General features: G+C 53.7%; 1 protein-coding gene across 1 annotated transcript; it reads left to right on the top strand.

Annotated features, from left to right (window-relative positions):
* Positions 1-6,646: 6,646 nt before the first annotated feature.
* LOC311427336 (uncharacterized protein) lies at positions 6,647-8,948 on the top strand (the record flags this gene model as incomplete). The annotated part of the gene is made up of 5 exons (XM_084504650.1): positions 6,647-7,120; positions 7,211-7,311; positions 7,516-7,701; positions 7,790-8,008; positions 8,099-8,948. The coding sequence occupies 5 exons, from the start codon at positions 6,647-6,649 to the stop codon at positions 8,202-8,204; spliced, it is 1,086 nt and encodes a 361-aa protein (XP_084360776.1). The 3' UTR covers positions 8,205-8,948.
* Positions 8,949-16,198: the final 7,250 nt, after the last annotated feature.

The raw sequence follows: 16,198 nt of genomic DNA, 5'->3' as shown, positions 1-16,198 counted from the left end.
CAACTTGAGTCACTATGCAGAAGTAAAAGCCATACAACTAGTGCTAGAGATTGCTGAACGAGAAAAATGGCCAGGACTGTATCTTACATTGGCTCATGGATAGCGGCAAATGCTCTGGGAGGGTGGCTGCAGCAATGGAAACAGAGCAACTGGCAGTGTAGAGAGAAACCTAGCTGGGCTGCTGCCCTGTGGCAAGAGATTGCTGCCTGGGTACAAAACCTGGATGCAAAAGTACGTCATGTAGATGCCCACATGCGCAAGAGATGCGCTACTGAGGAACATGAGAACAACAAAGAGGTGGATCGAGCTTCAAAAATTGAAGTGGCTCAGGTGGGCCTGGACTGGGGACGTAAGGGTGAGCTGTTTGTAGCTCGATGGGCCCGGGAAACATCAGGACATCTGGGGAGGGATGCCATATACAGATGGGTTCGTGATCGAGGGGTGGACCTACCCACTGAGGCCATCACACAGGTTACCCATGAGTGTGGGCCCTGTGCTGCAATCAAGAGAGCCATGAAGGTAAAATCTCCCTGGAATAGGGGGAGGTGGCTAGGGGTTCAGTATGGTGAGGCATGAATCACATGTGATTCGTGGAATGCGAAACATGAATGCTGGTGTCTGAAACGGGAAACAAGACATGGCAGGTATAAATAAAGCAGTCCCTGGCTGCCACGGTATAGAAAGCACACTCAGACAGGGACTGGTTGTCCTGAGTTATGTGAAAGCAGCCCTGCAGCTCAGCCGATTTCAATCATCACTAATTTATTCTTGCTGCTTTTGTCAGGACTTCTTCCGTAGTTCTCAAAGTGCACCATCCCGAGGTACATCAATGTCCACCACGACCGTATGTTGCCCGGATTAGCCCAGAATCTGCCATATGAAAGCCAAGGTTTCCTCACATGGCCCCTGGGCAAATACACACAGCTTCAGATAGAGCTAATGTGATCTTCTGACCAGCAAGTGAAACACAAGCCTCTCCTATGGAGCTAGAAAAGCTTCTTAGGTACCTGTACTGGGTCTGGCTGGGATGTTAACTTTCCCTGCAGCAGCCCATCAGAAATGGCTCTACTCCTTGGAGCCGACCTCTGGATACATCTCCAGGACTACACCTTCATGCCACTTCTTTTGCAATCAGTGTTTCATACCAATTTGAGGACTGAGAATGGGATGTGACTGGGTTTTCTGCACGCTCCTAACACCTGGGTTGCCTCTTACAAACGCCGCCCATTAAACCTGCCCTGTGGTCCTTCTGGGCTTCAGAGAAAGGGGCAGAGGAAGCCAATAGACTGCTCAGGAAGATATTTATTGTGCTCAAATGCACAAGCAATTCTGGCGCATCACTGTCTTCAAGGGCTTGCTTCCTGTTGGTGGAAGGTTTTTCTGGGCATGTCCATGTGAGATATGTTCATCTGATTTGTGTCAGTATGGAACAGTGCTAGGGCAGCATGGTATGATGAATGTGACCTTCTGTCTTACGTACCCTTGTATAACCACAAGTCTAAGAAAAACAGAGTGGTTAATGTATATAATTCTTGTATCTTGCAAAGGAATGTTTTAGCAATTCGTGTCAATAGAGAGCTTGAAGGGAAATGTATTTGTAGGTTTTTCCTTGAAGTCTCTGATATCTGGGGGGTTCAGAATAACTGCTACCTATTATGATTATTGCATGGGACACTATGCAAGTCTCTGATATCTGGCCAGGAGATTAAGGAGACGGGGAGAGCTGAAGAACAACTAAAAGAGAAAGCTTGCAGGGGATGCTGCACAAGTCTCTGACATACAGCCAAGTTGGACAAAGGAGAAGGACAAGAGGGAGGAAGACTATGAGCCTTCAGCACGAGAGACCCCCAGAGGCACCGCTGGAGACTGATACGCATGCTCCCGTAGGAGGGTTTGGATTCCAGAAACTAATTGTAATAACCCTGTTTTTTTTTAGAAGTAGTAATGAATATGCATTAGCCTCGGAGCATAAAAATCAGCTACTTGATGTAACTGGTGTGCGTCTTGGTGGAGCAGAGACTCCCGGTGCACCCAGCGCTGTTTGCTTACCTCTATTCCTTTCATAAATTGTAAACTTTGATTACTGTCCTATTTTGAAGACTGAGCCATTTATTCCATCCAGAACCATCTAACGAGAGGATTGTTTTTTGTCAGATGGAAGAGAAGAAGGGCTCTGTTGCCCAAGGTAATATCCAAACTCCACTTCTCTGAATTTGCTTCAGGACCATGCTGCCCTTATCTATGGGGCAAAAACATCTCCAGTCAGCTCTGTTTGGGCAATGCTCTGATAAAGTAAGATTTCTGCTTCTCCAGCCACAGCCAGGCCAGGAATGCCTTTTTCCAGGGAGAAAGCCAAAGAAAGTGGCAAACCGCAGCCTGCTGCACCCTGAGGGGCAAGGGAAGAGCAAAGCCGGGGCTGGCACAGCCAGGAGCACCCCTGCAGGGAGCTGCAACGTCCCGGAGGGAAGTTTTGTTCAGATGGACCGAGGGCCAGGTTTGACAGCCTCGGGTGTGCCTCCCACTGCGCGCTGCAGCCTCTCTCGCCTCCAGATCGGTCACTGTTCTCTGCAACATGCCGTGCCCTTCAGCACACTTTCCCCCTCTTTTTCTTGGGGAAGAAATGCCTGACTTCCTCTTACAGGTTTGGTACTTGTGCGTAGGGAAAGGAGGAGAAAACACAGGGCGCTCCGTAGAGTAATGCCTTCTCTTTCTTACGGGGAGGCAGCAGGCCATCCAGGAAGGGTTCCCTCATTCCCATTACAACTGCCTGCTTTATTCTAGCCTGGCCCTCTGCAGGAACACGGGCTGAAGTTCCCAACGGCCTGATGAGCTCATGCAGCAACATGGAAGCTGCTCTGCAAGCTCTGTGCATTTGCTTATGGTCAAACAAAGCCAAATGCCACTTTGTCCTTCCAAGTGACCAACAAAGGCCACTGACGTCTGTCGCTGGGGCTGGGAACCCACTGCATGGGCAACTCTGCTGGCTTCAGCAGAGCCCCCCTGCACAACAGCAGGCAGAATTCTGACCCAAAAGTGGACTGATTTTGGTCACAGCGAGACTAGAGGTCAGACTGATCTTAACAATGTCCTTCAGAGTTTCCTTTAGGAGGATCCTTTCTGTTAAGGGAAGTGTTCCGGCAAATAGCATATAAAATGGTGGGGCTCATCGAGAGGGCTTTAAACTAGGTTAGATGGGGGTTGGGACTGAAACAAGGCTTGTTGGAGCTGTGCCGGGGGAACAATGGCGAGGCCTGGGGAGAAGGCAATGGCCCAGCTGAAGTGCATCTACACCAATGCACGCAGCATGATAACAAACAGGAGGAGCTGGAAGCCATCGTGCAGCAGGCAGGCTACGACTTGGTTGCCATCACGGAGACGTGGTGGGACCACTCTCATGACTGGAGTGCTACAATGACTGGCTATAGGCTCTTCAGAAGGGGCAGGCAGCACAGAAGGGGTGGTGGGGTGGCTCTCTTTATTAGAGAATCTTTCCATGCTGTGGAACTCGAGGCTGGCAATGACAAGGTTGAGTCCCTGTGGGTTAGGATCGGCGGGAAGGCCAACAAGGCGAGCATCCTGGTGGGGGTCTGTTATAGACCGCCGAACCAGGACGAGGAGACGGATGAGGAGTTCTACAGGCAGCTGACAGAAGTTGTGAAATCGTCGGTGCTTCTTCGCTTGGGGGACTTCAACCTCCCTGACATATCCTGGAAGCACAACACAGCCCAGAGAAAGCAGTCTAGGAGGTTTCTGGAGAGCGTGGAAGATCGCTTCCTGACGCAGCTGGTTAGTGAGCCTCCCAGGGGCGGTGCCCCGCTAGACCTTCTCTTCACAAACAGAGAAGGACTGGTGGGAGATGTGGTGGTCGGGAGCTGTCTTGGGCAGAGTGAGCACGAAATGGTGGAGTTCTCTATTCTTGGCGAGGCCAGGAAGGGGACCAGCAAAACGACTGTATTGGACTTCCAGAGGGCTGACTTTGAGCTGCTCAGGACACGGCTTGGTAGAGTCCCTTGGGGGGCGGTTCTGAAGGGCAGAGGAGTGCAGGAAGGCTGGGTGCTCTTCAAGAAGGAAATCTCAATGGCACAGGAGCGGTCTGTCCCCACGTGCCCACCGACGAGCCGGTGTGGAAGAAGACCGGCCTGGCTCAACAGAGTTGCAGCTTGAGCTCAGGAGAAAAAAGAGGGTTTGTAATCTTTGGAAGAAAGGGCGGGCCACTGAGGAGGACTATAAGGATGTTGCGAGGCCGTGCAGGGACCAAATTAGAAAGGCCAAAGCTCATCTGGAGCTCAATCTGGCTACTGCCGTTAAAGACAACAAAAAACCTTTTTACAAATACATCAACACAAAACGGAGGACTAAGGAGAATCTCCATCCTTTACTGGATGCGGGGGGAAACCTTGTTACAAAAGATGAGGAAAAGGCGGAGGTGCTTAATGCCTTCTTTGCCTCAGTCTTTAGCGGCAATAGCGGTTGTTCTCTGGATACCCAATGCCCTGAGCTGGCGGAAGGGGATGGGGAGCAGAATGTGACCCTCACTATCCACGAAGAAATGGTTGGCGATCTGCTACGGCACTTGGATGTGCACAAGTCGATGGGGCCGGATTGGATCCACCCGAGGGTACTGAGAGAACTGGCGGAGGAGCTGGCCAAGCCACTATCCATCATTTATCAGCAGTCCTGGCTATCGGGGGAGGTCCCAGTTGACTGGCAGCTGGCAAACGTGACGCCCATCTACAAGAAGGGCCGGAGGGCAGACCCGGGGACCCATAGGCCTGTCAGTTGGACCTCAGTGCCAGGGAAGCTCATGGAGCAGATTATCTTGAGAGTCATCACGCGGCACTTGCAGGGCAAGCAGGCGATCAGGCCCAGTCAGCATGGGTTTATGAAAGGCAGGTCCTGCTTGACGGACCTGGTCTCCTTCTATGACAAAGTGACGCGCTTGGTGGATGAGGGAAAGGCTGTGGATGTGGTCTACGCTGACTTCAACAAGGCTTTTGACCCCGTTTCCCATAGCATTCTCCTCAAGAAACTGGCTGCTCTTGGCTTGGACTGGCGCAGGCTTCGTTGGGTTAGAAACTGGCTGGATAGTCGGGCCCAAAGAGTCGTGGTGAATGGAGTCAAATCCAGTTGGAGGTCGGTCACTAGTGGTGTTCCCCAGGGTTCGGTGCTGGGCCCGGTCCTCTTTAATATCTTCATCGATGATCTGGATGAGGGCATTGAGTGCACCCTCAGTAAGTTGGCAGATGACACCAAGTTAGGTGCGTGTGTCGATCTGCTCGAGGGCAGGAAGGCTCTGCAGGAGGATCTGGACAGGCTGCACCGATGGGCTGAGGTCAGCTGCACGAAGTTCAACAAGGCCGAGTGCCGGGTCCTGCACCTGGGGCGCAATAACCCCAAGCGGAGCTACAGGCTGGGAGAGGAGTGGTTGGAGAGCTGCCAGGCAGAGAAGGACCTGGGAGTAGTGGTTGATAGTCGGCTGAATATGAGCCAGCAGTGTGCTCAGGTGGCCAAGAAGGCCAACGGCATCCTGGCTTGCATAAGAAGCAGTGTGGCCAGCAGGGCTAGGGAAGTGATCGTCCCCCTGTACTCGGCTCTGGTGAGGCCGCACCTCGAGCACTGTGTTCAGTTTTGGGCCCCTCGCTACAAGAAGGACATGGAGGTGCTCGAGCGAGTCCAGAGAAGGGCGACGAAGCTGGTGAGGGGCCTGGAGAACAAGTCCTATGAGGAGCGGCTGAGGGAGCTGGGCTTGTTCAGCCTGGAGAAAAGGAGGCTCGGGGGTGACCTTATCGCTCTCTACAGGTCCCTTAAAGGAGGCTGTAGCGAGGTGGGGGTTGGTCTGTTCTCCCACGTGCCTGGTGACAGGACGAGGAGGAACGGGCTAAAGTTGCACCAGGGGAGATTTAGGTTGGATGTTAGGAAGAACTTCTTTCCCGAAAGGGTTGTTAGGCATTGGAACGGGCTGCCCAGGGAAGTGGTGGAGTCGCCATCCCTGGAGGTCTTTAAAAGACGTTTAGATGTAGAGCTTAGCGATATGGTTTAGTGGAGGACTGTTAGTGTTTGGTCAGAGGTTGGACTCGATGATCTTGAGGTCTCTTCCAACCCAGAAATTCTCTAATTCAGTGAAAATTGACGCCACTTCAGCTGCTTTCACTTTTACTAGAGTTTGGGGATTTCTTAGTTTTTCCTCAACTTTACTCTTTAGCTGAAATAAAGTTCATTTCAATGCAATTGCTGCTACGGCTCCTTGATTCCCCTCCCCAGAATCACAACCCGTGGCTTTGGGCTTTTCACTCTTTTTATTCATTTAGTTCTGCCTTCGTGCTTCCACCGTGGGCAGGAACAGACGTGTGCCCCTGTGCGCTGATGGGGGGCTCCTCTCTGCTTGCCTCTCCTCTTCCAGCCGCACGCACAGGCAGCCATGGGACCGAAGCGGGGCGCGCTCCTGGCCTCTCTCCCTCGGCGGGGAGCTCTCCGAGCCCTGCAGGGCAGGCAGCACAGCCCCAGCCGCACCCCAGCACGCTCCCACAGCCTGCTGGCACGGCCCCGCAGCCCTGCCCAAACACCAGGGCACCTTGTCCACCGCCCGGCCCGGGCCTGGGCTCCGCATCAGCTGCTGCCCCCGCCCCCCCGCAGTGCTGCCCTGCCCATGGCTCAGCAGGCAGGGGGTGCCCCATGTCACAAAGGGGCAGGGACGGCCTTGGCCCCGGAACGCTGGCCCCAGTGGCACTTGGGCGCTTGGGCAGCCCTGCCGTGGCTGCCCGTGCTGACGGGGAGGCTGCTCGGCTGCCTGCTCCTCTCCTGCGGCTCAACCAGAGGAACAACTCCAACTCAAACAACAAACTCCACCAGAGGAACTCAGCTCCTCTCTCCTCCTCCCTTCTCAGGCCCTCGCCTCAGACGGCTCTCAGCGCCCTACAGGACACTGACCGAACCGAGCCACCGCACACTCCTGGCCGCTCCTTCCCAGCACGGGGCCGGACATTTGTCCACGCTCTCCAGGACAGGTAACATCAGCCCGACCCACACCCTCCCACGGTCCCATAGCAAGCAGCCAGGTGACACGCTCAGGCCAGGATGGCAGGGACAGCTCCATCAGGACGACGGGACACGGACAGCCTCGGTGAGACGCTAGAGACCCTCGGGCAGAGAGGCAGGGGCTGCCCGTGGTCACAGGGGGATGCTGCTCCGTTTGTTCCTTCTCTCATTAAAGCCAGACTCAGACAGCAATGGGACCAGATCACAGCACACTCCTGGGCTCTCCCCAAGGACTGCTCAGCTGGAAGGAAGAGCGGCCAACGCTACACAGGACAGGTAAGATTGCCCCAACCCACCCCCACCATGGTCCACAGCAAGCAGGAAGGTGAGATGTTTGGGCCACGATGGGAGTGACCGCTCCATCAGGATGACGGGAGATGGACGGACGTGGTGAGTTGCTGGAGTCCCTCAGTCAGAGAGGCTGGGGCAGCTCGTGGTCACAGGGAGATGCTGCTCCGTTTGTTCCTTCTCTCATTAAAGGCAGGCACAGACAGGAATGAGAATAGAGCCCTGCATACTCCTGGCCTCTCTCCGCTTGAGAAGTCAGCTGGAAAAGCTGTCAACGCTCTCCAGGACAGAGAAGATCACCCCAACCTATTCCACACCACAGTGTCAATGCCTGGAAAGTGGGCCCAACATGGCTGACCCGGGAAGGACGGCCTTGGAGTGAGGCTGGGAGAGCCTTAGGCTGGGAGGCAGGGGCTGCTCCTGGCCACAGGGGAAGGCTGCTCCCTTTTGGCTTCCTCTCTTATAGCTCAAAACACTCACAGCGATGGGACCAGACCGCGGCACACTCCTGGTCTTGCTGCCCTCCTCTACTGAGCTGGACGGAAGAGCTGCCAACGCTCTCCAGGACAGGTAAGATTGCCCCAGCCCACACCTCACTCCGGTCCACAGCAAGCAGGACGATGACACGTTCGGGACAGGATGGCAGGGACAGCTCCATCAAGACAACGGGACACGGACAGCCTCGGTGAGACGATAGAGACTCTTGGGGAGGGAGGCGGGGGCTGCCCGTGGTCACAGGGGGTTGCTGCTCCGTTTGCTGCTGCTTCTCTTTCAGCCACAAACACACAGCGATGGGACCAGACCATGGCACGATCCTGCCCTCTCTGCCTGTGAGAACTCAGCTGGGAGGAAGAGCTGCCAATGCTCTCCAGGACAGATAAGCGATCCCCAACCCACAGCCCTCCACACTCTCAGAGCATGCCAGAAGATGACCTGGCTGGGCTATGATGGGCATCTCCTGGCCGTCAGGGAGATGGGAGATGGACGGCCCTGGAGTGAGGCTGGGAGAGCCTCACACAGGGAGGAAGGGACGCCTTCCAGTGCTGGCAGGGGGTGTCTGCTCTCTTTGTCACCTCCTCTCTTACAGCTGGACACGCTGACAGTGAGGGAATGACGCCATGGCACACTCCTGGCCTCTCTCTTTCCGCACTCTGACAGAGAATTCACCACGCTCTCCAGGACAGATAAGATTGCCCCAGCCCATTCCCCACCACGCTCTCACTGCCCTGGCCTAACTCAGCTGACTCTTGGCTGTCAGGGATACCCAGGAAGCATGGCCTTGCTGTCGGGCTGGGAGTGCTTGCCATGGGTTGGGGCTGCTCTTTTTGATCATTTTCCTTTCTCACCCCATCACAGAGCCCCGAGGAGACTAAGCTCTGCCACTGGCCTTTCCCGCCTCTGCCCAGTCGCTCCACGGCCACTGACCTGAAGGCTGCTGCAGCTTTCTACAACCACAGCCATCGAAGGAGCACGAAGGACACGGGGACCCCACCTCTACCCTGACACGGTCCTACAAGCACAACCACAGGCCCCGCAGCGAAGGACAAAGAGAGCTCGGCACGCCTCCGTGACACCCCACGTCTCTCTCAAACGTTGCGCAAATAAAGCTCTGATTCACAACCTCATTGGCTGCTCTTGCCTGCCCTTCTTGGGGAAACCTCAAGGGGGGTTGCCTTTTGCAGAAGGAGCGAGTGCGCCAGCCTCCGCTTCTTCAGATGCTGGCATCAAGAGAATTTCAAAGCACATTACGTGTCCTAATCTAAGAGTCTGCAGGCTTGGGTCTGGAATCCACTTTGCTCCCTCTTTCACCAAGGGCGTATAAGGAAGGACCAACATTTTTGTGTTGTGCTCCCACTTTGAAAGTGCTCCCACTTTCCCCACAGCCCTCCTTCCCCTCCAAGTGCTTTTCAGAGAGGGAGAAAACAGTGTTCCAGCCCCAAACACGCTGACAACCACAAATGGCACCTCACACAACTAAACCATGTCCACCTCGAGTGGACACCGGCGCACAATGTACCTGAATGCCATCAGGCTACCAAGGGACAGAGCTCATCTGTATCTCTGGCGTGACAGGGGCATCCCAACAGCTAACTCTATTGGAAGCTGAAGTGAGCCTAACTGGGAATCAGTGGCAAAAGCTTCCCTTTGTGACTGGCCCGGAGGCTCCATGCATCCTTGCCATAGACTACCTCAAGAGAGGGTACTTCAAGGGTACCGGTGGGCTTTTGGCATAGCTGCTTTGAGCACAGAGAAGATCAGGCAGCTGTCTACCCTGCCTGACCTTTCCGAAGACCCTTCCGTAGTAGGATTGTGGTAGGCAGTCATCGGAAATGGAAAGCTGCTGCGTGGAGTCCCACACGACGAGTTGTGGAGGCTGTAGAAGGGGAAGGCAACTTGAGTCACTATGCAGAAGTAAAAGCCATACAACTAGTGCTAGAGATTGCTGAACGAGAAAAATGGCCAGGACTGTATCTTACATTGGCTCATGGATAGCGGCAAATGCTCTGGGAGGGTGGCTGCAGCAATGGAAACAGAGCAACTGGCAGTGTAGAGAGAAACCTAGCTGGGCTGCTGCCCTGTGGCAAGAGATTGCTGCCTGGGTACAAAACCTGGATGCAAAAGTACGTCATGTAGATGCCCACATGCGCAAGAGATGCGCTACTGAGGAACATGAGAACAACAAAGAGGTGGATCGAGCTTCAAAAATTGAAGTGGCTCAGGTGGGCCTGGACTGGGGACGTAAGGGTGAGCTGTTTGTAGCTCGATGGGCCCGGGAAACATCAGGACATCTGGGGAGGGATGCCATATACAGATGGGTTCGTGATCGAGGGGTGGACCTACCCACTGAGGCCATCACACAGGTTACCCATGAGTGTGGGCCCTGTGCTGCAATCAAGAGAGCCATGAAGGTAAAATCTCCCTGGAATAGGGGGAGGTGGCTAGGGGTTCAGTATGGTGAGGCATGAATCACATGTGATTCGTGGAATGCGAAACATGAATGCTGGTGTCTGAAACGGGAAACAAGACATGGCAGGTATAAATAAAGCAGTCCCTGGCTGCCACGGTATAGAAAGCACACTCAGACAGGGACTGGTTGTCCTGAGTTATGTGAAAGCAGCCCTGCAGCTCAGCCGATTTCAATCATCACTAATTTATTCTTGCTGCTTTTGTCAGGACTTCTTCCGTAGTTCTCAAAGTGCACCATCCCGAGGTACATCAATGTCCACCACGACCGTATGTTGCCCGGATTAGCCCAGAATCTGCCATATGAAAGCCAAGGTTTCCTCACATGGCCCCTGGGCAAATACACACAGCTTCAGATAGAGCTAATGTGATCTTCTGACCAGCAAGTGAAACACAAGCCTCTCCTATGGAGCTAGAAAAGCTTCTTAGGTACCTGTACTGGGTCTGGCTGGGATGTTAACTTTCCCTGCAGCAGCCCATCAGAAATGGCTCTACTCCTTGGAGCCGACCTCTGGATACATCTCCAGGACTACACCTTCATGCCACTTCTTTTGCAATCAGTGTTTCATACCAATTTGAGGACTGAGAATGGGATGTGACTGGGTTTTCTGCACGCTCCTAACACCTGGGTTGCCTCTTACAAACGCCGCCCATTAAACCTGCCCTGTGGTCCTTCTGGGCTTCAGAGAAAGGGGCAGAGGAAGCCAATAGACTGCTCAGGAAGATATTTATTGTGCTCAAATGCACAAGCAATTCTGGCGCATCACTGTCTTCAAGGGCTTGCTTCCTGTTGGTGGAAGGTTTTTCTGGGCATGTCCATGTGAGATATGTTCATCTGATTTGTGTCAGTATGGAACAGTGCTAGGGCAGCATGGTATGATGAATGTGACCTTCTGTCTTACGTACCCTTGTATAACCACAAGTCTAAGAAAAACAGAGTGGTTAATGTATATAATTCTTGTATCTTGCAAAGGAATGTTTTAGCAATTCGTGTCAATAGAGAGCTTGAAGGGAAATGTATTTGTAGGTTTTTCCTTGAAGTCTCTGATATCTGGGGGGTTCAGAATAACTGCTACCTATTATGATTATTGCATGGGACACTATGCAAGTCTCTGATATCTGGCCAGGAGATTAAGGAGACGGGGAGAGCTGAAGAACAACTAAAAGAGAAAGCTTGCAGGGGATGCTGCACAAGTCTCTGACATACAGCCAAGTTGGACAAAGGAGAAGGACAAGAGGGAGGAAGACTATGAGCCTTCAGCACGAGAGACCCCCAGAGGCACCGCTGGAGACTGATACGCATGCTCCCGTAGGAGGGTTTGGATTCCAGAAACTAATTGTAATAACCCTGTTTTTTTTTAGAAGTAGTAATGAATATGCATTAGCCTCGGAGCATAAAAATCAGCTACTTGATGTAACTGGTGTGCGTCTTGGTGGAGCAGAGACTCCCGGTGCACCCAGCGCTGTTTGCTTACCTCTATTCCTTTCATAAATTGTAAACTTTGATTACTGTCCTATTTTGAAGACTGAGCCATTTATTCCATCCAGAACCATCTAACGAGAGGATTGTTTTTTGTCAGATGGAAGAGAAGAAGGGCTCTGTTGCCCAAGGTAATATCCAAACTCCACTTCTCTGAATTTGCTTCAGGACCATGCTGCCCTTATCTATGGGGCAAAAACATCTCCAGTCAGCTCTGTTTGGGCAATGCTCTGATAAAGTAAGATTTCTGCTTCTCCAGCCACAGCCAGGCCAGGAATGCCTTTTTCCAGGGAGAAAGCCAAAGAAAGTGGCAAACCGCAGCCTGCTGCACCCTGAGGGGCAAGGGAAGAGCAAAGCCGGGGCTGGCACAGCCAGGAGCACCCCTGCAGGGAGCTGCAACGTCCCGGAGGGAAGTTTTGTTCAGATGGACCGAGGGCCAGGTTTGACAGCCTCGGGTGTGCCTCCCACTGCGCGCTGCAGCCTCTCTCGCCTCCAGATCGGTCACTGTTCTCTGCAACATGCCGTGCCCTTCAGCACACTTTCCCCCTCTTTTTCTTGGGGAAGAAATGCCTGACTTCCTCTTACAGGTTTGGTACTTGTGCGTAGGGAAAGGAGGAGAAAACACAGGGCGCTCCGTAGAGTAATGCCTTCTCTTTCTTACGGGGAGGCAGCAGGCCATCCAGGAAGGGTTCCCTCATTCCCATTACAACTGCCTGCTTTATTCTAGCCTGGCCCTCTGCAGGAACACGGGCTGAAGTTCCCAACGGCCTGATGAGCTCATGCAGCAACATGGAAGCTGCTCTGCAAGCTCTGTGCATTTGCTTATGGTCAAACAAAGCCAAATGCCACTTTGTCCTTCCAAGTGACCAACAAAGGCCACTGACGTCTGTCGCTGGGGCTGGGAACCCACTGCATGGGCAACTCTGCTGGCTTCAGCAGAGCCCCCCTGCACAACAGCAGGCAGAATTCTGACCCAAAAGTGGACTGATTTTGGTCACAGCGAGACTAGAGGTCAGACTGATCTTAACAATGTCCTTCAGAGTTTCCTTTAGGAGGATCCTTTCTGTTAAGGGAAGTGTTCCGGCAAATAGCATATAAAATGGTGGGGCTCATCGAGAGGGCTTTAAACTAGGTTAGATGGGGGTTGGGACTGAAACAAGGCTTGTTGGAGCTGTGCCGGGGGAACAATGGCGAGGCCTGGGGAGAAGGCAATGGCCCAGCTGAAGTGCATCTACACCAATGCACGCAGCATGATAACAAACAGGAGGAGCTGGAAGCCATCGTGCAGCAGGCAGGCTACGACTTGGTTGCCATCACGGAGACGTGGTGGGACCACTCTCATGACTGGAGTGCTACAATGACTGGCTATAGGCTCTTCAGAAGGGGCAGGCAGCACAGAAGGGGTGGTGGGGTGGCTCTCTTTATTAGAGAATCTTTCCATGCTGTGGAACTCGAGGCTGGCAATGACAAGGTTGAGTCCCTGTGGGTTAGGATCGGCGGGAAGGCCAACAAGGCGAGCATCCTGGTGGGGGTCTGTTATAGACCGCCGAACCAGGACGAGGAGACGGATGAGGAGTTCTACAGGCAGCTGACAGAAGTTGTGAAATCGTCGGTGCTTCTTCGCTTGGGGGACTTCAACCTCCCTGACATATCCTGGAAGCACAACACAGCCCAGAGAAAGCAGTCTAGGAGGTTTCTGGAGAGCGTGGAAGATCGCTTCCTGACGCAGCTGGTTAGTGAGCCTCCCAGGGGCGGTGCCCCGCTAGACCTTCTCTTCACAAACAGAGAAGGACTGGTGGGAGATGTGGTGGTCGGGAGCTGTCTTGGGCAGAGTGAGCACGAAATGGTGGAGTTCTCTATTCTTGGCGAGGCCAGGAAGGGGACCAGCAAAACGACTGTATTGGACTTCCAGAGGGCTGACTTTGAGCTGCTCAGGACACGGCTTGGTAGAGTCCCTTGGGGGGCGGTTCTGAAGGGCAGAGGAGTGCAGGAAGGCTGGGTGCTCTTCAAGAAGGAAATCTCAATGGCACAGGAGCGGTCTGTCCCCACGTGCCCACCGACGAGCCGGTGTGGAAGAAGACCGGCCTGGCTCAACAGAGTTGCAGCTTGAGCTCAGGAGAAAAAAGAGGGTTTGTAATCTTTGGAAGAAAGGGCGGGCCACTGAGGAGGACTATAAGGATGTTGCGAGGCCGTGCAGGGACCAAATTAGAAAGGCCAAAGCTCATCTGGAGCTCAATCTGGCTACTGCCGTTAAAGACAACAAAAAACCTTTTTACAAATACATCAACACAAAACGGAGGACTAAGGAGAATCTCCATCCTTTACTGGATGCGAGGGGAAACCTTGTTACAAAAGATGAGGAAAAGGCGGAGGTGCTTAATGCCTTCTTTGCCTCAGTCTTTAGCGGCAATAGCGGTTGTTCTCTGGATACCCAATGCCCTGAGCTGGCGGAAGGGGATGGGGAGCAGAATGTGACCCTCACTATCCACGAAGAAATGGTTGGCGATCTGCTACGGCACTTGGATGTGCACAAGTCGATGGGGCCGGATGGGATCCACCCGAGGGTACTGAGAGAACTGGCGGAGGAGCTGGCCAAGCCACTATCCATCATTTATCAGCAGTCCTGGCTATCGGGGGAGGTCCCAGTTGACTGGCAGCTGGCAAACGTGACGCCCATCTACAAGAAGGGCCGGAGGGCAGACCCGGGGACCCATAGGCCTGTCAGTTGGACCTCAGTGCCAGGGAAGCTCATGGAGCAGATTATCTTGAGAGTCATCACGCGGCACTTGCAGGGCAAGCAGGCGATCAGGCCCAGTCAGCATGGGTTTATGAAAGGCAGGTCCTGCTTGACGGACCTGGTCTCCTTCTATGACAAAGTGACGCGCTTGGTGGATGAGGGAAAGGCTGTGGATGTGGTCTACGCTGACTTCAACAAGGCTTTTGACCCCGTTTCCCATAGCATTCTCCTCAAGAAACTGGCTGCTCTTGGCTTGGACTGGCGCAGGCTTCGTTGGGTTAGAAACTGGCTGGATAGTCGGGCCCAAAGAGTCGTGGTGAATGGAGTCAAATCCAGTTGGAGGTCGGTCACTAGTGGTGTTCCCCAGGGTTCGGTGCTGGGCCCGGTCCTCTTTAATATCTTCATCGATGATCTGGATGAGGGCATTGAGTGCACCCTCAGTAAGTTGGCAGATGACACCAAGTTAGGTGCGTGTGTCGATCTGCTCGAGGGCAGGAAGGCTCTGCAGGAGGATCTGGACAGGCTGCACCGATGGGCTGAGGTCAGCTGCACGAAGTTCAACAAGGCCGAGTGCCGGGTCCTGCACCTGGGGCGCAATAACCCCAAGCGGAGCTACAGGCTGGGAGAGGAGTGGTTGGAGAGCTGCCAGGCAGAGAAGGACCTGGGAGTAGTGGTTGATAGTCGGCTGAATATGAGCCAGCAGTGTGCTCAGGTGGCCAAGAAGGCCAACGGCATCCTGGCTTGCATAAGAAGCAGTGTGGCCAGCAGGGCTAGGGAAGTGATCGTCCCCCTGTACTCGGCTCTGGTGAGGCCGCACCTCGAGCACTGTGTTCAGTTTTGGGCCCCTCGCTACAAGAAGGACATGGAGGTGCTCGAGCGAGTCCAGAGAAGGGCGACGAAGCTGGTGAGGGGCCTGGAGAACAAGTCCTATGAGGAGCGGCTGAGGGAGCTGGGCTTGTTCAGCCTGGAGAAAAGGAGGCTCGGGGGTGACCTTATCGCTCTCTACAGGTCCCTTAAAGGAGGCTGTAGCGAGGTGGGGGTTGGTCTGTTCTCCCACGTGCCTGGTGACAGGACGAGGAGGAACGGGCTAAAGTTGCACCAGGGGAGATTTAGGTTGGATGTTAGGAAGAACTTCTTTCCCGAAAGGGTTGTTAGGCATTGGAACGGGCTGCCCAGGGAAGTGGTGGAGTCGCCATCCCTGGAGGTCTTTAAAAGACGTTTAGATGTAGAGCTTAGCGATATGGTTTAGTGGAGGACTGTTAGTGTTTGGTCAGAGGTTGGACTCGATGATCTTGAGGTCTCTTCCAACCCAGAAATTCTCTAATTCAGTGAAAATTGACGCCACTTCAGCTGCTTTCACTTTTACTAGAGTTTGGGGATTTCTTAGTTTTTCCTCAACTTTACTCTTTAGCTGAAATAAAGTTCATTTCAATGCAATTGCTGCTACGGCTCCTTGATTCCCCTCCCCAGAATCACAACCCGTGGCTTTGGGCTTTTCACTCTTTTTATTCATTTAGTTCTGCCTTCGTGCTTCCACCGTGGGCAGGAACAGACGTGTGCCCCTGTGCGCTGATGGGGGGCTCCTCTCTGCTTGCCTCTCCTCTTCCAGCCGCACGCACAGGCAGCCATGGGACCGAAGCGGGGCGCGCTCCTGGCCTCTCTCCCTCGGCGGGGAGCTCTCCGAGCCCTGCAGG

Source organism: Aythya ferina (genome assembly GCF_964211825.1).
Source record: "Aythya ferina genome assembly, chromosome: Z".
NCBI lineage: Eukaryota > Metazoa > Chordata > Aves > Anseriformes > Anatidae > Aythya > Aythya ferina.
Note: the sequence above shows the minus strand (reverse complement) of the source record. Positions and strands in the feature narration are given on the sequence as shown.